This window comes from Cydia fagiglandana, chromosome 3 (genome assembly GCF_963556715.1).
Source record: "Cydia fagiglandana chromosome 3, ilCydFagi1.1, whole genome shotgun sequence".
Taxonomy (NCBI): Eukaryota; Metazoa; Arthropoda; class Insecta; order Lepidoptera; family Tortricidae; genus Cydia; species Cydia fagiglandana.
This window is the reverse complement of record NC_085934.1, coordinates 12,947,731-12,971,740: the sequence shown is the minus strand read 5'-3', so window position 1 is coordinate 12,971,740 and position 24,010 is coordinate 12,947,731. Positions and strand designations below refer to the sequence as shown.

The following is a 24,010-nucleotide window of genomic DNA, read 5'->3' as shown; positions in this document are numbered from 1 at the left end:
CGTTTTAAGTCCCGTTTTGTGATTAATTATGTATAAAATTCGTGATAATTTAAATCAGAGTTGGGAGCAATGTTGCTGTACAAAAATGTTTTTATTTTTATTACTCGCAACTTTTTCTCGGAGGCCAACGCACACATAGAAGCTTCAGGCGCACACATGCGCAATTATTTGGGGACATAACTTTCTTAGGAAGTGAACAGGCCTTGGTTCAGAGGTACAAAGTATACCTACTTAAAAAAATCTAAATTACTTAAATGGCATTCCACCCACTTAACCCAGCATCTGCATCGATCAATAGGATAAGATTTGATTTTTAATATTTCGGAAAAATTGTCATGATGTTATCAAAATTTTTCGGAAATATTAATTTTAGTTATTTCTATGACAAATAGATATTTGTACAACAAGAGATCAAAGTTAGATATTTCTTCGAGTGCTTATTTTGAGTCCCGTGCAAGCGAAAGATTCTATAATAGATTCACGAGCGTAGCGAGTGAATCTAATTTAGAATCTTGAGCGTAGTAAGGGATTCAAAAGCGCACGAGATGTAAATAACTTTGATCTCGTGTAGTACACAAAATTTTTCACCCTAAGCAGTGAGAACATACCTAGAGGGACAGAGATAATAGAACCCAAGTATATCGAACTTGTATTAGACCCCGCATGTTGAAATGACATTAGACTATAAAGGTCACTTGAATGACATTTTGTCTCACTCAGTGAGCAAAATGCGATTTTGCTCACTCATTTTGTCACAGTTGAGTGAGACAAAATGGCTCAGTGAGCAAAATCGCATTTTGCTCACTGTTTTTAAGAAGCAAAGTACCCTTGCTCGAGTTGCTGAGGTGAAAAATATGTTTCCTCTCTATTAAAATGGAATATCTTGTTGTGGAAGCCATAAACACGTGACTACAGAAATATTCATTTATTTTGTATCTATTTACATAGATAGTTATACCACACCATTGTCACTGATTTAACCATTTGATTGCCAAACACGTCAACTGACGCGCGCAGCTACAGTCCAATATCAACCCTAGTGCATTCTGACAAAGTTTACAATGACGCGCCGCACACAATAAGTGTGTTAATTAAAGGGTTAAGTACTTTCCAAATAATTAATATAATTACATAGAAACTGTCGCTTTTCGACTGCACTTGTGACAATATTTGTATCAATAACAACACCATCATTACAAGCAATTGCTTCCTCTTTCAAATCCGGACACCCCTCATGGAGTAAAATAAAGTTATGAAGCACACATGAAGCATATATCAGTGTTTTAACAGTTTCAGGCTTGTTGATGTCAATGTGATTTAACTTTCTAAATCTCTCCTTGAGCAGCTCAAATGCATGACCAATATATGAGCGAGCTTTCCAGTGAACTTCGTTGAACTTCATCTCTTCACTGGTTAGTAATTCTTCACTAGAAAAAGGTGTTATCAAATTTTTCCTCAACTTATACTGAGAGTCACCAAGTATGTGATTTTCAAAATCAATAAAATTCTTCAGCTCCTGAGAAAGTTTACTTTCTCTAAATACTCTTCCTTTCCTTGTTCTTCCAATTTCACTCGCATGGATATCTATAAACATGAGTGACTCATCACAGACTGCCTGAAGAAGTACTATTTCAGGTTTCGATTTTTTATTTCTTATAGACGATACCTTTAATCTGCAAGCGTCAATGAAACCCACACAATTTGGAAAATTGAATCTATTATTAACTTTCGCCCTTGTGAGATGCTGCTCTTCTATTGATGGCCAGCTGATAAAATTATATCTTTGCTCAGTTAACAGTGTAGCAATTTCATGGAATATCACATTCACTGTTGATTTATGAAGGTTGAACAGGTGGCCAACTTCACTGCATGATGATGAGTTGATCAACAGCCAAAGAAAGACATGAACTTTTTTATCCAATGGTACAATGCTTCCTATCTTTATGAAGTCTTTCAAAAAGTTGATAAGAGCCTGAAATTTAAAAAAAACACTTGTTTAATAATAGCATCACAATCCACTCTAGTTAGAAATAATTAATGCAAATAGTTATGATATGCTTAGTAACAAATAGTGAACCAAAAGACTCGAGCCCTGTTAGCTCTTTTTTAGAGCTCGCCTCATCTCTTGATGCCTAAAAGGCTAAAAGCCTATTTTACAAATCAAATAAAAAAGGCTTTTAGGCTTTTGGCTCGAGTCTTTTAGATCACTAGTAACATCATTTGAATCTTACCTCCACTGTGCTTTTTTTCATTTTGAACAATTCCACATAGTCATCATTAGTAAAATGTACAACACTTTCTTCATAAAAGTTCTTCGATGTGCGTAAGACCGGAAGACCATATTGAGCCTTTTTCTGGTTCGTGTCGTTGGGAAGCAATCCTTGATCATATTCTTTTTGAAAAATTTCATTAATAGTTGAAATGTTTTCACAGTTTTCGTTCACTACTTTCGCAACCGCAACCACTAGCCTGTTTATAGATATAACACTGTCGCTGTCCAAAAACATTTCGGTGATGAACTTCTTGCTAACTGAATCCATCGTGCTTACTGCTTACTTCTCAATATAATTAAAACATTTTTGGAACATTTCGATGGGAATCAAATTAACATATAAATTACGCAACATACATAATTATTATAAGCATATTTATTACTATTGTTGTCAATGTTTTTCTGTTTACTTGCCTTGCCTTTCGGTTTTCGGTCGGTGGTCAGGGTCACTGAGCATATAATCACTACGTTTTAAGAGTCGGCACTTTCGAACAAGCCTTAAACCGAATTATGAACGTACATTGTGCCAACACACCAAATACATGTCAATATTGCCAACACAAAAAAAAACAACACTAGGGCTTGCCACTACTGGCGTACCTACTCTTTATCGATATCGATAAATGTGCGATACAGTCGCCATCAGATATATCGGAGCGGCCGAGGTGCTCAAAAATATCTGAACACGCACCTAGCGCCATGACAATAGAGGCGTGTTCAGATATTTGTGAGCACTTTGGCCGCTTCGATATATCTGATGGCGACTGTACATGCTGCTGTACTGTACTATAGTAACAGTAAATTTTGAGTATCACTAGGATTAATAAAATAAAAGCAAAATATAAAAATAATTTTATTTAACATATTAAAGATATGATACAGATAGTTTATTATTACAATACGCTTATGTTATGAACGTAAAATTTGTATGGGGTTAAAGTTTTCTTTTGAGCTACGAATTTGAAACTTCGTTAAAAGATATATTATTTAAATACAAGAAAACTAATTCCAGCGTTTTTGAAAATTCAACCTCTAAAGTGATGAAAAAGGGGTTGAAAGTTTGTATGGATATCAAACATTTTTTCGAGTGTTGGACTTGAATCTTTGTATTTAGGGATATTATTAGAAGACAGGAAAAGTAATTTCAGCGTTTTGTAAAATTCATCCCCTAACAGGGTTAAAAAGGGGTTGAAAGTTTGAATCCATTACAAATGGTTTTGAAACTTCTTAGAAAGGCATAATAGCCGATTGCAAAAAAAAGTGATTGCAACGTTTTTGGAATTTCAACCCCTAAGGAGGTTAAAAAGGGGATGGAAGTTTGTCTGCGGGTGCAAATTTTATTTTAAGCAAGGAACTTGAAACTTTGTAAAAACGTTTTAAATTAAAATACAAGAAAACTCATTTCAGCATTTATGAAAATTCATCCCCTAAGGTGGTGAAAAAGGGGTTGAAAGTTTGTATGGAGATCAGATATTTAGTGAGTGCGGAATGCGGAACTTGAATCTTTGTATAGGTACCTATTATGAGAATACAAGAAAAGTAATTTCAGCAACCAACATCAAAATCCACTTGACTTAAAACTTCATACAACTTGCTAAAAAATGTCAACATTGCTTGGATATGAAAATTATAGGTACTAAAGATGTAAAATGTTGAAGATAAGATTCCACGCGGACGAAGTCGCGGTGTTGCCCGCGACTTCGTCCGCGTGGAATTGATATTGCATACTCGTTATTACATATATTATTTTGCAGCGCTTCTTAGTTGAGCTATCTTTGCAGCGTTCGCAGAAATTTCTTCTGTTTTAATAATATCCGAATTTAATATTTGGCACTGTCTTCTAATTAAGATTTTGGTCACAAGCCAAAATAATTGTTTTTTCATGAAATCCTCATGTTCCTTACATGTCCACCAGGTTATGTTAATGTTTGCCGCAAAGAGTGTGCAAAACATTTGCCCGACATTTTCTTCATATAATAAATGACTATTTTTTTCAAAATAGTTTTTCGCTTCCTCAATTGTACGACACAGCTGGATAGATGGGTACGTTAATGATTTCTTTTCTTGCCACCACTCCCGCAAGCTTATAAATTTATACATTGGGTGGTCAGGGTCACAGCAAAGCCCATGCCAAGCCAGTCTCTCACTGACAGTCTACTGTCAATGTCAGGCATCTGTCAAGAAAAAGAAATGTATAAAAATCGTTCGAATATTACCCTGAAATTCTTATAGTCTGAGTCTTATTTTCTGAGCCTTCTAAGTGAAATTTCTGTAATTTCTTAGACAAAAAAATTAAGTTCCTATAAACCGAAACCGAAATTCATTTCCACAACATGAGTAAAGTGGTATCGAGACGGGACTAATCTCCAATTTTAGATTTATGGTGATATTAGACCCCTCTAAATTGAAAAAACGCCCCAGAACGAAAATACTAGCGTCACAAATTGGTATTCTTTCTTGCGTCCGCACCTCATTTTATCGGTGATATCGGTCATTATCGGCGGTTGAATTCGGCGAGCCAAATTGGTGTTTACGTCCGCACGTCCTGATTCGATCAAGCAATTTAATCAGATTGACGAAAAACTGACTAGAAATTACTTTCGTAACGTGCGCTGCACCGCACCAATGTCGCGTCCGATGCGGTAATCTGTAGACCTATTACGGAGAGTAAGACCGAGCAAGAGATATTTTCATCGGACCAAGGGGCCAAGGTAGCGGTCCGGTACGCCCGTCTGTAATGGCTTTATGTAAAACATGAATCCTATAAATAACAATTTTGAAGCACAATATTGTATGGCATTTGATAAACCTTAAATTAAAGGGAAGTTAATGGAACTGGAAAGAACTGTACTACTGTAGTAGTCTCAACTTTTTATTGATTAACAGATAAGTAACATGATCATATTGTAGAATACATTGTAAATGCAACAATTGTGTAAAAGACAGGAATCCACTGAAACTGGCAGTAATCTTTTAATATTTGAAATAATATAGCATTATTTCCCTAATAGCTAGTACATTTATTTTCTCTACACTATGTTGTCAGAAATAAGTTTAAATCTAATCATAAATGCATTACTATAGCATAGCAGTTATTAATTTTCCCCTGAAATGTAATAGGTAAATTTTGAGACAACACATTGTGGTTAATTTTTCTTCCATATCAGAGTTTTGTTATTAGCTGGCATTTCTATTGTATCTATAAGGGATAAATTGTTTTCTTCACCTAATTTAATCAGATCAGATATATCACGGAGTCCCCAAGACGGATCTCTGGCCCTCAACCCAGCATGAAACTGGATGTTACTCTCTGGTGTTATTACACCATCCTTGCTGTAAGGACCATAAGTTATCATTAGAGCATCTGACTTTAAAAAAGAACCAGCATTCTTAAATAATCCTAAAGTACATTCATAGGGGCTGATATGAATCATATTAGCACAATATATATAGTCAATGCTGTTAGCCTCAAAATGGCTTGCTAAACTGTCACAAATGTTTATGTGAATTGGCTGGAGTATGTTTTTAGTTGGACAATTATTTGCATAGTATGAAATACTTCCAAGTAAACTCTTGTCATACTCAGAAGGTTGGAATTTGACTCCAGGAAAATTTGGAGCAAAGTGTGCTAAATGCTGACCAGAACCCGAGGCAATCTCTAGGAATAAAGGGCTGTCATCTTCAATGCTGTCCACATCACATATGACAAACCTCTTCAAAACTTGGAGAATGGGTTCTTGATTTCTTGAAGCAGCTGGATAAATCAGTTTTTCTCCATCTATACTGTAAAGAAAATAGAATATATAGAATCGAATATTAAGATTTAAAAAACACAAACAATATCTATGTAGTAAAAAAATAATCTCTAGTTTGTCAAAGGACTGTCTCATTTCAATCCTAGATAGAGAGAATCATACTATGTTTGTCTTACACTAGTACTAACACCCAAAAGAAAAGGATGAGTATAGTTTTCCTGGTTCTTACTAACTAACAAATTGGTTTGACCAACCATAAATACACACATATATACTTAAATAATTTTCTTCGTTGCGCTTTCGCTTATTACTTACTTTTCATTTCCGTGGAACTCGCTCGCAAACTCTCGGCCCTTTTTAACAGATCCCATTATTTTCTTTAATAATTGAAGTTTGCTGCACTGTTTAACTTGGTTCGTGTAAGTTAATATGATTTTAAAGAAATTCATACACTGAATTTATACTGTTTGATACGAGCAACTCAATAATTGAAAACAAATAACATTGATAACGAGACAAACAGTGATGTTATTTGGTATTTTATTGAGAAATTGATAAATTATTTTTTTCACCGGTGTTTTAACAAGTCTGGGGTTTTGACAAATTGATTGACATTATTCTTCGGTGTTGTCATGTTATTCAAAATCGCATCAATCGAATCGAATCACCTCTTGAGTCTTGACTCATGTGCTCATCATGCTCATGCGACATCCCAAGCCCTGAAACTTGATTCAAATACCCTGTACCGACTAAATTTCCTAATCCTTCAGTCAACACAGGACAATATTCATAAAATTATTTAGAATTATACATATTTTAATGTTTCTTTTTTGTCCGTTTAAGGCCAAGCGCGCACTACGATTTTTTGTGCTCGCGCCGCGATTCGCGCACGTGAGTGTAGCGGTCTTATCCCGGCTACACACGTTAACGATAATCGACAACGATTTGTCATACACACGGTAGATAAAACTGCGCAAATCAGACTGCACAGTTTAATCGCTACGATTTATCGTTACGTATGTAGCCGCGAAAATCGGAGTTCGTAAATTGCGGGCATTTTTTTCTGTCACTCTTATTACGCCTTCATAGGAATAAAAGAGAAAGATCCCCGCAATTTGCGAATTTCGGTTTTCGCGGTAGCCCCTCAGTTTCTATTGCGATTTCCGAACGCATTCTAAACGTCAACCTATGCGTCATGCGTCATGCCAAGCCAAACTGAAGTTTCTCAAGTACTTTTCGAGCTAGCTTCACAGTACGAAACAAATTAGAAACTGAAGACGAAAAATAAAACATTGCCTTAGTTTAACAAGAACCAGATTCGTTGTAAACATGGCAAAAAGAGCGGCGTCTACTGCCTTCGATTTAGAAGATGAACCTGACGAAAAACGTGTAACCAAGAAAGAAGGAAAGAAGCATTCATTGGATTCAGATGAGGAGGATAGCGGTGCTGAAGAGGAGAGAAACAATGTTCTTAATGCTGATGACATCGAAGGAGAGGAGGAAGGCGTAGCAGCGATTGAAGGTGAAGTAAGTGGGCACTGATGTCAATATTTTGTTTATTAAGTAGGTATTCAATTTTTCGCACCCGAAAACCCCCCATATAGCAAATTTCATCGAAATCGTTAGAGCAGTATATATAAATAAATATATATACAAGAATTTTATTTTAAGGTCTAAGATTTATAGGTGGTCTAGTCGTAAGAGCGTGCGACTTTCAATCTGGACATCGCAGGTTCAAACCCCAGCTTGTACCAATGAGTTTTTCGAAACGTATGTACGAAATATCGTTTGATATTTTCCAGTTGCTTTTCAATGAAGGAATACATTGTGAAGAAACTGGACTAATCGTGATAAGGCCTTTGGCCTCTGGGTTGGAAGGTCAGATGGCAGTCGCTTTCGCCAAAACGAATTAGTTGTCAAGCGGACCTCAGGCGGGAGCCCCTATTGGGATAACGCGAGGAAGATGTGATGCACATGCATCCGCAGTTGGCATGCTTAATACTCTGACACTCAATATGTTAATTACAATAATTACTGTATAATTTACAGATCACTATAACACCATTCAACATGAAGGAGGAGCTGGAAGAAGGCCATTTTGACAACCAAGGCCAATATCACTGGAAGAAAGATAAAGAAATCAGGGATGGTTGGCTTGACAACATAGATTGGGTGAAGGTAAAAGGCAGGCCCGAGGACAAATACAAGGTGCACAAAGATGATGAAACTAAGGGTCTTGGTGATGAGTCTAGCAGTGAAGATGAAGAGGTGGCTGAAAAGTTTGACCTGTATGATAATTATAAGGAAATACTGGAACATATGAAGCCAAGGGAGACTATTGCAAAAGCTTTACAAAGACTGGGTAAGCATAATTTACCACCAGATGTATTTAGCTTGCCTTTTCGTTGAGACCTGTGGCATATAGTGCTTATCTATTCTCTTAATTAGTGTAATTGTATTCATTTTGGTGTCCTTTTAAATCTTTTCAGATGACTGTTCATCCATCAAATGTTTTCCTAAAAGTTAATTTTACCACTAAAGGTTAATTCATATATAATATTTATTGCTAGCATAATCTACATACTTACTTTTTGTTTTAGGTGCTGGTTCAAAAATGTCAAGTGCAGAAAGATGGAAAAGGAAGAAAGCAGGAATTGTTGATGAGGGAAGCAAAACTGTCACCAGAGTCACAGAGCTTGCCAATCAGATACTTACCAAAACAGGCAACATGGACATTTATCAAGAAACTTATGAGAAGATCAGTGCCATTATATCCAAGAATGAGAGTAAAAAGGATGATGCAGGTTTAGACATGTATGCTGATGATTTTGATCAGAAAGAACAGCAAAGTCTAAATAAAGAGAGTAGCAGTGAGAATAAAAAAACAGAAAATGCAGAGGAAGATGATGACGCGCCCAAAGAAGTGAAATGGGAGTTCAAATGGAAACAAGACGATGATGCGGAGCTGTCAGGACCACATTCCACAGAGCAAATGCAGAAATGGGCGTCAGAAGGATATTTCAAAACTGGTGTGTGGGTGAGGAAGCATGGAGAAGACAGTCAATTCTACAGTTCAAACAGAATGGATTTTGAATTGTACTTGTGATGTCAATAAATCAGTACAGTACAATACGATTTATTATTCTTTTAAACATACTTTTTTCGACTTTTAAACAACTTATTAACAACATTAAAGACATTAAAATCAGTCATGACTTTGGCCATTTGATTAATTAAAACTATAAATAAAGTGATAACTTGAACTATAACAAATTGTGATATTGAAGTGCCGATCTCCAACCAACTTCCAGTGTTTCTAACATAGTACAGCAACTGAATGCCCATTATGTTTGAATATATGAGTACTATGATATGTAAGTACCCCGTTGGTGCCTGGAAAGAAAAGGTTTTCATACAGTAATTTCTTTAGTCTAATACACATTTATACACTTGCCATCTTATAGCCACCCTAAATCGTAAACTAAAACTTAATATTGACACTACGCCCATTAGCAGGTGTTGCCCCTACTGTTCACGCACGCTCTCTTAAGGACATCCCACACGGCCTGAAATTAAGGGGATCTCTCTATAGAGACCTAGTGACTATTCACGGAATGGTTTTTACAAGCTTTTATTTAGTTTCACCTGACCGTTGTCTGTCTGTCTGTCTGTAATCAAATCTTGCAAGTAAAATTTGATCCACTTCCCGGTTTCCGATTGAGCTGAAATTTTGCATACTTACATACGTAAGTCGGGTGACAATGCAATATGGTGGCCATAGGAACTATGTGATAAAACAACGAAACCTAATTGTGTTTGGGGTTTTTAGAATTGTCTCAATGAGCATTAGTTGCCTATGGAAAGAAAAGTACAGTCAGCGATAAAAGCTTGTACCAAAATTGAAATTTTTGCTAAATACTTATTGTGTATAAGTAATCCAGATGACATAGAAAATATGTTCGAAAGACTGCCATCTTGTGACTTAAAACAGTAAATTTAACTTGACATTCACAGCACGCGCCATCAGGGCCCTGTGCTGCCCCATATAGTTTACGCACGCTTCATAAGAACTTAAAAAGAGTACCTATTAAAAATAAAACTATCCCAAAGAAGGCTAACATTCATTTCCATACATACCTCTGTCAAATACTGTACGCCTCTAAAACAGCACGCAACACTCAAGAAAGGCGTCAACGTCTTCAGTAGAATCAATCCAGTAATTATAAATGGCTGGAAGGACGTTATGAAACATGTAACCCATCGAACTTCGAATGAGTTGAGTGACGCTATATTTCCGGTTCCGAAAAATGCTAAAATTACATAAGCTAGCTGTAAATACTGTTAAGGAAATGAAAAATAGGAGGACAAAATTCATCATATCATACATATTGGCCTAACGATTGCTGGATAAAGTCCTCTTACCAGGAGGATGTCCATAGGACTCTGAGTCTGAGCCCAACACAAACCTCTTCATTCGTTCGTCTAATTGCCCCTCTATGAACCTTGACCCTTTGAACACCACGCCTATCGTGCGCGGCGCGTCATTGTGAACCTTGTAGCAAAGCACGAAGGTTGATATTGAGCTGTAGCCGCGCGCGTCAATTGACGTCTTTGGCGGTCAAAGGAGAATATCGATCCTCTGTCTGTCGTGTTGTCAAGTGTGATATATGTAATATAGATGGTCAAGCAGATCTTGTCAGTAGAAAAAGGCGGCAAATTTGAAAAATGTAGGCGCGAAGGGATATCGTCTCATAGAAAATTTGAATTTCGCGCCTTTTTCTACTGACAAGATTTGCTTGACCATCTATATATGTATATCTATTTTTTTTTTATTTTTTTTATAAAGGATACGAAAAAGAACGCCCTTCTGAAATCATCACTACTTATACTTCTTTCAATAGATGTGAGACTTCGTTTCGTTTTGTCTTCTTCAATAGATGATTTGTCAAATGTGCAGTCAATTATCTGTAATAAAACATATTCAATATTTTTTTTATATAAATATAAACAGTTGTAATGACAGTTTATAGGTAAGCTACATTTTACCTACAGATGTCGGTATGGATCAAACGAAGGCTCAGGATAGCTGACCTTAAAGGCTACCAATTTAATGGTCTAGAATTCTAGATACCTATGTTTAAACAGTTTTAATCATTAATAAAAATAGTACGGAACTATAAGAAGAGAGTGGCATACTGGGAGAGGGGAGGAGAAGAGGACAATTTAACTACGCGGCCGAAGTCGGCGACCAAAAACTAGTAAGAGTAATAAGGTGTATTCGGATAATTCCGAATACTTCGGCATCCAGGGTAATTCCGAAAATCACACATAATCCATTGTATTACAGTCACCGTATTAACTTTTTGCCCGTCGACTTTTAAGCTGTCCTCCTTTCTTACCCCCTTGTCTTTTTTTCTTACCCTGACGCGTCCAAGGTGAAGAAGTCTGAATTCAATCAAAACCCAACACATGACATTGAAATTTAACGTGACTAGAAACAGCCCTTCGTGTGCCACGGAAAGCAGAAGATAAAATATAAGTATCGATGTGTTTATAGTCATTAGGCGGCATACTAATCTCTTGGAACTGGCCATCGGAAGCGCAAGTGAAACAACTGCAAGAAAAGAAATAAGTCTTATGCACTACTTTTTTTTTACTTAGTCTGTGACAATCATTGTTAAGTTCCCTGAGTCGACGGCGCCCCGAAAACTAAGGTAAAAAAATCAGCGCCTAAGTAAGTTTTAAATTGTTGCGTCTTGTCCATCGAGTTATTAAATATTACTAATACGTACACACTGTTAATTGTACATCGATGGACCTTATGCCTTTTGTAATAAGGTCCACCGATGTACAGAGTTAGAAGTGTTGCTGTTTGAACCTACATTTCAATGGTCTCGTCTTGTGTGACGGAAATGATCTCGACCAAGACCATACTTATTAATAGATACTAATAAATAATAAGCACACAGTCACCACCAATAATATCTTTACTATAAAGGATGCTCAACAACATCCGAACATGCACTGTAACACCTTGAAAATAGAGTCGAGTTCAGATATAATAAATTACCTGCAGTCACCCACGACATTACTTGATAAAAGTACGACACCGGCGTGCCCTGGTCAAATCTCCTCGACTGTACATATATGTTATGTAACGAGAAAATCAGTAATGCTATTTGTATCACAGCCAACACTACTTCAGTCCGATTCTCTTCACGTCTGTTGTAAAGAGGTAGTAAGACTCTCAGAATGTAAATAGTCATTACGACAAGCCACAGCAATCCAGCGACGATACTGAAAATACCCAAAAAATATGAATAGGTAGTGTATATTCGGGTAAATCCGAATACTTAAAATTGTAGGATTCGTAGGGTAATTCCAAAAATGGAGTCTAATTTGATTGGATTAAAAAGTGATTTTCAGATTTACCCGATATATGAAGTAGGTATTGTATTCGGAATTCAGTATGTAAATAATGTATGTTAAAGATCCATGACGTCACTCGAGAGACGACTGATAGAACATAACGTGAGAAAAATTTCTAAATCCGATCCTGGTGTTAATTTTGTATAATAAATAAAGCAATAGATAGCTGGGGACTTTACCAAGATGACAATCATAGAGCGACAAACGACAGAGGAAAAGAAATGATGTATCGGGATGCGATGCTACGAGAAGTCACGTGACTATTTCCATACATTATTTAAGCTTCGATCGGCGTTTTCTATCAACAATTGTTATCTTGGCTAGGCCCCCAGGAACGTAAAGCTGTGTTATAATATTAGGTAAAAGATACAAAAAAAAATTAAAAACGAAAACCCTCAGCGCAGTATGCAGGCACGAATAAGTGAGCGGGCCCGAGGAAATTAAATAATGCGTCGTTATGCGCCGCAGTGGGCTCTCATTTTTAATTCTCCAGAATTCATTTTACTCACACTAATTCTATGAGTACATCTTTCCCAACTACAGGTACAAATGAAAAGAAACTAAGCATAGCACAGCTGGCTGGCCACATTATGAGAATCGGTGTAGTCAAGCAGTTTCGTATGGATGAGAAAAATGGCCACAAGCCCATGCCAATGAGTGGGATACTCAACATCCATCGATAGGTGAATGACAAACCCTAAAAAACAAAAAATTCTGTTGAATATTTAACTTTTGATACAATCTAATATTATTGATAACTAAGCCCCATTATCAATGCTGCAATTCATTGAATATAAGGGCTAAAAACTATTAGACCGGGAGATAGTGACACATTTTACTGGGTCATTTGTACCAGTATGGCGGTTCGTCAGGGGTCTAAGCACGTAATGAAGGAAAGAAAAATGATGGTCATAGCGCTGGTACCGGCGGCCCAATCGCGTGGGCGTTAGTCGAACGTGTCGGATAAATTACGAGTGTCGAACGATTTGTTCCACAAAAATCCTCGTATTTTCCGATAGTCCATAAAAAAGAAGTAGGCGGTAGCGTAATGCCATACTTCTCCGGTGTGACTTACAGCCCGCCATACTGAGGCGAACACATTAATTTAAAAAAAACAATTCAACCATTTGTGCCAAGCTAATTTTTGCACAGGTGATCATCGTCGAGCAGCCATTCATGGACATCACCATGCCATACTCTTCGGACGGTTCCAAATGGCCGCCATAGGGAGTTAATTTTTTTTTTTTGCTAAACGATTTGTACCACTATTGCATTTAAATTTTTGGAAAGTATTTGATAAAATGTGACCGTTATTATAATTGCCATACTTATAGTAGGGGGAAAAAGTGCTGCCATACTTGAAAAACTTATTTAATCGACACGTTTCAAAGATACGACTATGTATACGTAAAATAATTTTTTACAGCATGGCATCATCATATTCTGTTTGTTTGGATACAATTATACCTAAAAAAAAATATTTCAGATTATAACTACGGGGCGGACGACTGTGAGACTTAAGCCAAGACTTAAACTAAAAAACAATTTTTTGACGATTTGTACCAGTATGGCATTTGGATTTTTGGAAATTATATGATGCAATGTGACCATTATTGTATTTGCCATACTTCTAATAGGGGGAAAAAGGGACACCATACTTGAAATAAAAAAAAAATATTGTACACATTTGCCACCTCCTACAGGTATGGCATTATGAGATTTCCATTTATGATCACACAGAAAGTCTTGAAAAAAAATTACAAGATGGTACAAATCGTTTAGCAATAAAAAAAAAATTAACTCCTTTGCGGCGGTATGGCGGCCATTTGGAACCATCCGAAAAGTATGGCATGGTGATGTCCATGAATGGCTGCTCGACGATGATCACCTGTGCAAAAATTAGCTTGGCACAAAGATTGAATTGTTTATTTTTAATTAATGTGTTCGCCTCTCAGCAGTGTTGGCCGTAATGGTTAATTCTAATTAACAATTAATCAATTGCATTAACCATTAATTCCGCAATTAATCAATTGCATTACGCATCAATTTAATTAAAGTTAGTTAGAATTGAATCTTGAGACGTTTAATTACATCGATTGTCAATCTAATTGCCTATTTAATGGCATTAAAGTTTCAAAAAATTAATTAGAATTACTCTCAATTGCATTAACGTTTAATGGAATTAAATATTTTTTTCATAAACTAATAATTAATGTTAATTTTGCTTGAAACGATTAAATGGGAATACACTCATTATTGGTGTATTTTTATTTGTCCCTGTCATATGTGAGTTGGAGACAAATGGGAAACGGGGACAAATGGAATTTAGTATTTTATATTTCCTATATGTTCCCCGTGGGGACAAATGGGAATACACCCATTATTGTTAGTTATAATGGGTGCTCATAAAATAATATAAATAAAATAAATAAAATAAATAAAATAAATAAAATAAATAAAATAAATAAAATAAATAAAATAAATAAAATAAATAAAATAAATAAAATAAATAAAATAAATAAAATAAATAAAATAAATAAAATAAATAAAATAAATAAAATAAATAAAATAAATAAAATAAATAAAATAAATAAAATAAATAAAATAAATAAAATAAATAAAATAAATAAAATAAATAAAATAAATAAAATAAATAAAATAAATAAAATAAATAAAATAAATAAAATAAATAAAATAAATAAAATAAATAAAATAAATAAAATAAATAAAATAAATAAAATAAATAAAATAAATAAAATAAATAAAATAAATAAAATAAATAAAATAAATAAAATAAATAAAATAAATAAAATAAATAAAATAAATAAAATAAATAAAATAAATAAAATAAATAAAATAAATAAAATAAATAAAATAAATAAAATAAATAAAATAAATAAAATAAATAAAATAAATAAAATAAATAAAATAAATAAAATAAATAAAATAAATAAAATAAATAAAATAAATAAAATAAATAAAATAAATAAAATAAATAAAATAAATAAAATAAATAAAATAAATAAAATAAATAAAATAAATAAAATAAATAAAATAAATAAAATAAATAAAATAAATAAAATAAATAAAATAAATAAAATAAATAAAATAAATAAAATAAATAAAATAAATAAAATAAATAAAATAAATAAAATAAATAAAATAAATAAAATAAATGGTGACGCGGGCCGTACTTTGTTAATATTGTACAGTCATTATAGATTTTGACCCGTGAATAATTAGTTCTTGGATTTTTTTTTCGTAGGTCCCTCGGGGGAGTCACTGGGAGTGTAAATTCAAAAAGTAGGCTTAATCAGGCTCCTGCGTATATTCAAAAAATGGTTTTTTTTTCCAAAAAAATGGTTTTTCTTCAATAACTCGGCCATTTTTGATTTTACAGTAAAACCGTAAGGACAAAAATTGTAGAAAATTTGATTCTCTACAAGTTAGTCCAGTCATTATATCCAAAAAACCAACCCTTCCCGTTAATAATCAGTTCCTGGATTTTTTTTGTACGTCCCTCGGGGGAATCACTGGGAGTGTAAATTCAAAAAGTAGACTGAATCAGGGTCCTGTGTATATTCCAAAAACGGTTTTTCTTGAATAACTCGGTCATTTTTGATTTTACAGTAAAACCGTGAGAAAAAAATTTTAGAAAATTTGATTCTCTACAAGTTTGGTCCTCACAATTTTTCTTCTAGGATCGATAGTTTGGAAATAAAATTTGAAAAAAGCGACAAATTCAAAATATTTTCAACATCTCGTTTATTTTCAACTTTTACGCCATAAATGAAGAGGACTAAACTTGTAGAGGATCAAATTCTGAACAATTTTGGTTCCCACCTTCTTTCCCCCAAAATCGATATTTTAGAAATTAAACCTGAAAAACGCGACAAATTCAAAATATTATCATTATCTCCTATGTTCCACGCTTTACGGCATAAATGAAGGGAAACAAAGTTGTAGAGAATCAAATTCTGAACAATTTTTGTCCTCACGGTTTTACTGTAAAATCAAAAATGACCGAGTTATTCAAGAAAAACCGTTTTTCGAATATACACAGGACCCTGATTCAGTCTACTTTTTGAATTTACACTCCCAGTGATTCCCCCGAGGGACGTACGAAAAAAAAATCCAAGAACTGATTATTCATGGGAAGCGTCGGTTTTTTGGATATAATGACTAGACTAACTTGTAGAGAATCAAATTTCCTACAGTTTTTGTCCTTACGGTTTTACTGTAAAATCAAAAATGGCCGAGTTATTGAAGAAAAACCGTTTTTTTTGGAAAAAAAATTTTTTTTAATATACGCAGGAGCCTGATTAAGCCTACTTTTTGAATTTACACTCCCAGTGACACCCCCGAGGCACCTACGAAAAAAAAATCCAAGAACTAATTATTCACGGGTAGGGTCGGTTTTTTGGATATAATGACTGTACTATTATGACTTTATGAGACATTGTCGTTTGTCACTATTACATACAAAATAGCCAAGGCGGCACTCGGGCCGCAAGTGATAGGTTCACGAGCCGCATGCGGCCCGCGGGCCGCAGGTTGCCGACCGCTGCACTAGACCTTTGATCCCTTGGACGTCTTTATAAATTTACGATATTTATTCTTGTTAATTGTTAATTATCAATCACATGTTTAATTTTCATTAAAAATTGTTTTAGTTTTTAATGGTTTGTAAAGCAATAACCATTAATTCTTTTTAATCGTTAGTGGTTCGTAATAAATTAACATTAATGCAAATTGATGTTCAATGCAATTAATAATTAATTTTCCTTCAATGGTTAATGGCTAATGGCAATTAACCTTTTCAATGGTTAATTTTTAATGGTCAATTGCATTAACGTTCGGCCAACACTGGCTGTAAGTCACACCGGAGAAGTATGGCATTACGCTACCGTCTACTTTTTTTTTATGGACTATCGTAAAATAAGAGGATTTTTGTGGAACAAATCGTTCGACACTCGTATTTTATCCGACACGTTCGACTAACGACCACGCGATTGGGCCGCCGGTACCAGCGCTATGACCATCATTTTTATTTCGTTCATTACGTACTTAGACCCCTGACGAACCGCCATACTGGTACAAATGACCCAGTAAAATGTGTCACTATCTCCCGGTCTATATCTACCATAGGACACCCTATTAACTTCATCGTTGGAAGTTAATTAAAAAGGTATTAGTCAATTCAATAAACAGATAAAAGTACATTTTCTTACCATTGCCATTGAGCCTAAGCCGTAGCATAACACTTTGATCCATACTCCATTCATTTTTTTGCTTCTTCTGAATAATCGATTTGCTTTAGACCACACATCCCGTGACGGTATGGCGTTCCACCATAAGAAAATAGGCATTGAAAAGTGAATGTAATACTGAATTGGTAATTTTTGTGCTGAAAATATGAAATAGGATATTTAAAGTGTCAGTCAGATATACTTTTAAAAAAAGTGACCATAATTTGCAGTCAGCTGCAATGCAACTAGCTACTTGATTCGCAATGGCGGTCACAGTTTCTCTTAGCACTTGCACCACCCCACTAACCCGGGGTTAACCGGTTAAATCGTTAACCTAGTGTCGTATTGTACCATGTAACCATGGCAACGCAGAGGTTTAACCGGTAAACCCCGGGTTAGTGAATGGTGCAAGTCGCCCTTAGGGTGGTATTCAACCTGTCCAATTTCTTTGTCCAATGACTCACTCTATCATTAAAGCAAAATATGAGACGCAATACACATTGGACAAATAAATTGGATAGGTGGATCCTTAGTCAATAATAATTTTTAATTTAAAAAATAAGTAAGTAGGTAGGACACTCACCAAATACAATATAAAAGGATAAAAAACACAGTAGTAAAAATACCATATTTGAAAATAAATGCGAGCCCAAAATACTAAATCTCTTTAAATTAACAGGCTCCACTTGAGAATCAACTTTTTGCTCTAATAATACTTTAAGCAAATACAAAATCCAGCCTATAAATGACATGGTGACTAGTATTAACAATGGGCGTTGATAATAGTTCTGGTAATTTGTCAGTCCTGCAAGGCTCAATTCTGTAATTTCTTCACTAAAACGTATAAGCTCCTCGTATTCTTCACTCAATATTAGTTTCTCAGTAAATTCTATAATTTCTTCATATTTCTTAGTGCTAAATGGCTCAAATGGTTTGTAAAGCAATGATATGGCGTTTGTTTCCACTTCTAGCTTCTTCCTGTTATACTGGGAAGCTAACTGTCTGCTGTGACTGTAGACAGCTTTAGCTCTGTTTGGTAGTGTAATGTTTAGCAAATCCACTGGCAATTTGCCCTGAAACCACAAGCATTGTACTGTAAATAAAGCACAGTTGAGCCGGCACCCCACTACGGCGCACGACCGCAATAAAAACTCGCAAAGTGGTGCTTCAAACAGTTTTGTAAATTGTAATTCAAATGCGTGCGGCAGTGTTGGTGACGAGAAGAAGAGCAAAAGAAGGTTGAATTTGCATCAGGAAAAAGGGGAGATGATATACCTACATCATAAAAAAATTTAATAATCCAGCAACACGAAATGTGTCAATCAAAAGTTTTAACTTTTGATTGACAAATATCATCCCTGACATATGATATGCATCAACTTACAATAGAATTGACTGGCACAGGTATTGAGAGTATTGTAGACATGAGCGGTGTCAAGTCTGCCTGTTTTATGTCAAACCTATGATTGAATGACATGCCCTTTGTGTAAGGGTCCTCAGGTCCCTCTTTAGCTTGTTGCACTCCAGCGCCCCACATCACAAATGGAGTTTGTGTTTCATGATCATCACCCGAGCCATGAGACCCTTAAAAAAAATAAAAACACTGTCAGCTTCATTTATTATGAATTAATTGAACATGGTGTAATGCTAAGTAAAAAGTAAATGTAAGGATATTTTGTTAATTTTGGTATTGAATAGTACTTACCTTCATTATATTTTATGACCAATAACAAGAGTTATTCAAACAAATAAAAACAGTTAATAAACAAATCCTGTATCTAATAAATATTGAAAATAGTCATACCCCAATCTGTCATGCCATGATCAGATGTCATTAGGAATGTAGTTTTCCCATCATCATTGTAAAAGTCTCTGACAATTTTTTCCACATCCTTAATACCCTGGTCTACATGTCTCACAGTTGTTAAAAAGTTCCTGGAAAGATAAATTTAAAAAAAGATATTTATAACATTCAAGGACTCAAGTCTGCTGTGACGTAAAGAAATATGAAAATAATTGTCACAATAGTTATTTTTTTACTTACTGTGTTTTAGGTTTATGTGTATGTCCAGATGTATCTGTCCCAAGTAAATGCAAAAAGTAGATTATTTTTTTACTCCTCATCTTTTCTTGCACTGCATCATCACTCATTGCTTTGTAGAAGAAATTTCTGACATTTTCAAATACCCAGGAATCTAGAAGTGTTGTATTTTTATCAGTGCTAAATGTGTTATCATAAGGATCAAACTTATGGACAAATATATGATTGTCTACTGTTCCTTTCGTAAAGATGTCTACAATATCATAAGTGCCCCAACACCAGGTATATGCAGTTTGGTTGAACACTGAATCAAAATCAACAGGATTTTCTTTCCATCCCTTCATTATAGCAGAAGGGTCTTCATAGAAGCCTGCAATGACTGCTACATGGCCAGGCCGGGACTCCGTGGGGACTTGAGTGCTGGATATGCCCCATCTGCCATAGCTATTAGCAATTGATCTGGAATTTTTATTATCTATTTTAAATATTCAAATGCTGAGACCAGAATTCCTGCCATAAAAGGAAAAGAGAAGAGGAAAAAACCTCCAGTGAGATTAAGTAAGTATTTGCCTTAAATTTTAAATGCAACATTCTTAAACAAACACCAAAATAACTTACCTCAAATATGGCATGGTAGTATAGTTAACAAACGACTCTGCTCTCAAGCCGTCGACCATGAAGAGCACGAGGCGGTCTGCCACTGACTCATGATGTGGCTGATAAGAGGCCACATTCTTTACAATAGGAGATTTAAAATAAATATCAAATATTGAAAACAAAAACACAACATGTATGAAAAAACCTAATAGAAACATATTTACTATGAAAATATGAGTAACATTGTCGTGATAATGATAATATCTTTTACAAATTAGCTTAGGGTAATACTCCTTAATCAATCTTTAATATTAAAGCATTTCAGTATTACTATCCGGCTAAATACTTAAAATTAATCTTCGACAGTCCTACAAATCCAATCAATCAATTTTTGTGTATTATGGCTCCATCAGGGCTTGATGATTCCGCCAGTGTCGCCTACAAATCCTACAATTTTATTATCGCTGTCATTTTGACACTATTGACAAATCTGTTCGGATACTTCAAATAATAATTCTACTTCTAATAAATTTAGGCAGGTGATACATGTACGGAATGTCTTGCCGTTCTAACCTCTTGTCCGTGTATAATGAATGAATGAATGAAAACATTTATTTTCAGGCAACTATTGGCCCATAGATAAATACCTTAAAACTAGCATACTTACATATTATTACAAAATATATCTTAAAACTAAAAACACAATTATGGCTGCGATGCAGTTCGCAACCCCGCAGTGTCAGGGAGTCGGCCGCGGAACCGCCGGAACTTGACACCCTTCGGCCAAAACTCCTCCTCGGTGAAGGTCACTAGATGTTCAGTCGGAACGCACAGCACAAAATAATTAAAATTCACACTGTGTCGAGATTCCAACTTCACGACCCTCAGTGGCCTATTTTATAAAGCTACAAGTTACAATTTACAAGCGGAAGTCTCGTTCTAAAACATAGGGTTAGAAAGAGACTTCCGCTTGTAAATTGTAACTTGTAGCTTTATAAAATGGGCCACAGGATGAATCCGGACTTGGCTCGTACATACTTCACGATCTCCTCGACCTTCGTAACGTAGTGTAATCGGGACACATACAGCAGCGTCGTCGGTGTTGCAGGACGCAGCAAATGGTTGGGTCCAGTCGGTGCGGTACCGCCCTGATTCGGACGAACTGACTTCTTTCTCCTCTCCACCTTTTTGAAGTCATCTCTGTCGCATCCCGACTCTTTTAGAGTCAGCTGTGACCGATCCTTGTGAACAGGTTCACGAAGGCTCTGCACCCCTTTTTTCGGCCGCTGCTTAGACTTGGACACAGCAGGCGGCTTAGCGGCAGTGGCAGCGTAGGAACGTTGTGGGGTCAACGTACTCTCGCATGACGTGCGCGTCTCCGGTGACGTAGACGGGCGGGCGGCGGGGCGCGGGTCAGCGGTCGCCTGCTCAGCAATCGCCGACGCATCCAAATTCGCGGACTCGAAACCGCCGATGGACGCATTCCGCGCAACGTGACACACGGCTATGCTAGAGTTATCTGACCTACACTCGAACTGGCACTACCTACTAACGCTAATTCAGAACGTAGTTCACTGATGGTATTATTCGATACCTCCAACTAGCCTGCATTTCAGCCAGACTGTCCTTCAGGAAAATGATATCCTTTAGCAGCCTGGAAACGTCAACATGGTCCAACGAGACGACAGGTAGCCGATGTAGGTCCTTCGCCACGAAAGAGGGCATGTTTGATGAATCGGTCCCCTTGAACACCGAGATGATGTCCCGTAGACTCTTCACGCCTCCATCTCTTCGTCGAATCGTATAATAAGTGATAAGGATCTAGACTATTCTAATTGGTTCTTCTTGTGGTTCTTCTTCTACTAGTGAGTATTATTTTCTTTGATTCTAATCATGACGATCATGAGTTCATGAATAGAATCACACATTATGTGATATCATAAGGATCAAACCTATGGACAAATATATGATTGTCTACTGTTCCTTTCGTAAAGATGTCTACAACACTTTTATGTGTCTGTAAGTGGACCTTATTACAAAAGACATAAGGTCCACCAATGGACAGTTAACAGTGTGGGTGATGGATGGTACAAGATAGGTTTTTGCTTGTAATCCACAAAATGAAAATGCACGCTTCCGAATATTTCTGTTGCATTTCTATTTCTACACTCGTGACGCCACCATATAAGGCGAGTTGCTCGATTCAGTAATGTATTCGGAAGTTTGTTTGATGCCGGGATAAACCCTATTTATTTATTTAAGCATTACATCACATCAACAGCAAAAATTCAGCTACACCACTGGCCACTCAATTAAATAAGAACATAAGGAAATACAGAACTGCAATAAAAACAAAGATCTAATCGTGAATTACATTTTTGGAGGTGGTTTAATAACGTTTACTTTTTTCGAATCGGTAGTATCAGATACACTATACGATTCTTCCACTGGAATTCCTGCCGAAAGCAAGCACAACAGTTCTGATTCTTGAGTTCTTTTGATATCTTTAAAAATAATAGCAGTTGAGATTTTTTCATGACAATATTCATCTAGAGTTAATCCCAGAGTCGCATAAAGACGTCGAACTTGTCCTGAGCTTAACCACCCGCGGCGCCCTGGATCAAAACTTTTAATCACCGCTTCCAAATGCCTGAAACCGTATTCGAGGTATAAGAAACTGAGAGAAAGATATTTTTAAGATTTACCTTTAAATACGTTTAAAGACAGTGCTCTTACTTGTCTTCATATAAAACTGGGGCTGTCCCGTGTCCTGCACGAAATAGCATGCAGTGATCTAACAATTCCTTGAGGTAAGATGTAGGATCGTTAGAGCCATCGGATAGTACTTTAGTAAGTAGAAAACGCATCAATTCTGGGATACGCCGGTCCCGTAAATAATTTTCTGTGTCATTGACTGCATTAAGAATTCTTAGTTTACGAGGAGGTATTACTGGCGGGATGGTGTCACCACTTAATAAACATTTACAAAGAAATATAGGCTCCGGTGCATGCTTCCCTCCGTCCTTGTAGTATGTGCCTTCTTCAACTTCTTCATCCATTTTGCAATGTAAACAAATTATAGATTGCAAATCAAATTCTAGGATGCAAAGCGATTAGTACTCGGTATATATAATTGACAAATAAGCTTTTGAAATAAACTATTTCAAATAAACATCGGAAACTATGACTATTACGTTTTGACTTTTGGCTGGCTGATTATGGCCTTTACAAACGGCATCGGTATCGGTAATCGGTAATCGCATATATTGTCGTATTTTGATTCTGCCACTCTGTCTTGCAGAAATATGCAGAACTTTGAGTACTAAGCTTAAAGGCGTGTCCAGATTCAATTTTTCACCAATCTGATTGAATTGTCCGATCGAATTAGACCGTGCGGATGCAAACGCCAATTTGGCTCGCCGAATTCAACCGCCGCACCAGTATTTTCGTTCTGGGGCATTTTTTTAATTTAGAGGGCTTTAATATCACCATAAATCTAAAATTGGTGATTAAATTGGAGATTGACGCAAATTTCATTTCTGATCTAATCGGTCGATTTGATCATCCCGTCTGGATACCGCTTCACCTTGGTGCGGTGCGGTAGTGTGTTACGGTTTAAAGATATAGTTTTGTAGTCTGTGCAATGTTTTGACATGTATTCAAACCG

The 24,010-nt window shown here is 35.8% G+C and overlaps 4 protein-coding genes across 4 annotated transcripts; 1 reads left to right on the top strand and 3 right to left on the bottom strand.

Moving 5' to 3' along the window:
* Positions 1-910: 910 nt before the first annotated feature.
* LOC134680130 (uncharacterized) lies at positions 911-2,716 on the bottom strand. The gene is made up of 2 exons (XM_063539179.1): positions 2,232-2,716; positions 911-1,972 (listed from the first exon to the last, which is right to left on the bottom strand). Exons 1-2 carry the CDS (start codon positions 2,538-2,540, stop codon positions 1,100-1,102), a joined length of 1,182 nt encoding a protein of 393 aa, XP_063395249.1. The 5' UTR covers positions 2,541-2,716; the 3' UTR covers positions 911-1,099.
* Positions 2,717-5,130: 2,414 nt separating this feature from the next.
* Positions 5,131-6,629, bottom strand: LOC134680537 (UPF0585 protein CG18661). Its single transcript, XM_063539655.1, has 2 exons — positions 6,343-6,629; positions 5,131-6,055 (listed from the first exon to the last, which is right to left on the bottom strand). Exons 1-2 carry the CDS (start codon positions 6,474-6,476, stop codon positions 5,419-5,421), a joined length of 771 nt encoding a protein of 256 aa, XP_063395725.1. The 5' UTR covers positions 6,477-6,629; the 3' UTR covers positions 5,131-5,418.
* A 636-nt stretch (positions 6,630-7,265) lies between these two features.
* Positions 7,266-9,160, top strand: LOC134680100 (CD2 antigen cytoplasmic tail-binding protein 2 homolog). The gene is made up of 3 exons (XM_063539145.1): positions 7,266-7,554; positions 8,077-8,389; positions 8,628-9,160. The coding sequence occupies exons 1-3, from the start codon at positions 7,357-7,359 to the stop codon at positions 9,131-9,133; spliced, it is 1,017 nt and encodes a 338-aa protein (XP_063395215.1). The 5' UTR covers positions 7,266-7,356; the 3' UTR covers positions 9,134-9,160.
* Positions 9,161-9,174: 14 nt separating this feature from the next.
* Positions 9,175-23,417, bottom strand: LOC134680122 (GPI ethanolamine phosphate transferase 1). The gene is made up of 14 exons (XM_063539174.1): positions 23,080-23,417; positions 22,774-22,993; positions 20,365-20,480; positions 19,750-20,205; positions 19,510-19,640; positions 19,090-19,289; positions 18,289-18,778; positions 17,688-17,863; positions 12,966-13,153; positions 12,098-12,324; positions 11,448-11,641; positions 10,879-10,992; positions 10,165-10,356; positions 9,175-9,420 (listed from the first exon to the last, which is right to left on the bottom strand). Exons 1-14 carry the CDS (start codon positions 23,400-23,402, stop codon positions 9,175-9,177), a joined length of 3,273 nt encoding a protein of 1,090 aa, XP_063395244.1. The 5' UTR covers positions 23,403-23,417.
* Between the last annotated feature and the right edge of the window lie 593 nt (positions 23,418-24,010).

Excerpts from the sequence above, each read along its gene's own strand:
- LOC134680130 (XM_063539179.1), bottom strand. The coding sequence starts at position 2,540 with ATGGATTCAGTTAGCAAGAAGTTCATCACCGAAATGTTTTTGGACAGC. Across the intron at positions 1,973-2,231 it reads TGAAAAAAAGCACAGTGGAG|GCTCTTATCAACTTTTTGAA; the intron begins GTAAGATTCAAA and ends TTTAAATTTCAG.
- LOC134680537 (XM_063539655.1), bottom strand. The coding sequence starts at position 6,476 with ATGAATTTCTTTAAAATCATATTAACTTACACGAACCAAGTTAAACAG. Across the intron at positions 6,056-6,342 it reads GAGTTCCACGGAAATGAAAA|TATAGATGGAGAAAAACTGA; the intron begins GTAAGTAATAAG and ends TTTTCTTTACAG.
- LOC134680100 (XM_063539145.1), top strand. The coding sequence starts at position 7,357 with ATGGCAAAAAGAGCGGCGTCTACTGCCTTCGATTTAGAAGATGAACCT. Across the intron at positions 7,555-8,076 it reads TAGCAGCGATTGAAGGTGAA|ATCACTATAACACCATTCAA; the intron begins GTAAGTGGGCAC and ends TATAATTTACAG. Across the intron at positions 8,390-8,627 it reads AAAAGCTTTACAAAGACTGG|GTGCTGGTTCAAAAATGTCA; the intron begins GTAAGCATAATT and ends TTTTTGTTTTAG.
- LOC134680122 (XM_063539174.1), bottom strand. The coding sequence starts at position 23,402 with ATGGATGAAGAAGTTGAAGAAGGCACATACTACAAGGACGGAGGGAAG. Across the intron at positions 11,642-12,097 it reads AATGTCGTGGGTGACTGCAG|TTGTTTCACTTGCGCTTCCG; the intron begins GTAATTTATTAT and ends CTTTTCTTGCAG. Across the intron at positions 10,993-11,447 it reads TTCACCTTGGACGCGTCAGG|ATAATTGACTGCACATTTGA; the intron begins GTAAGAAAAAAA and ends GTTTTATTACAG.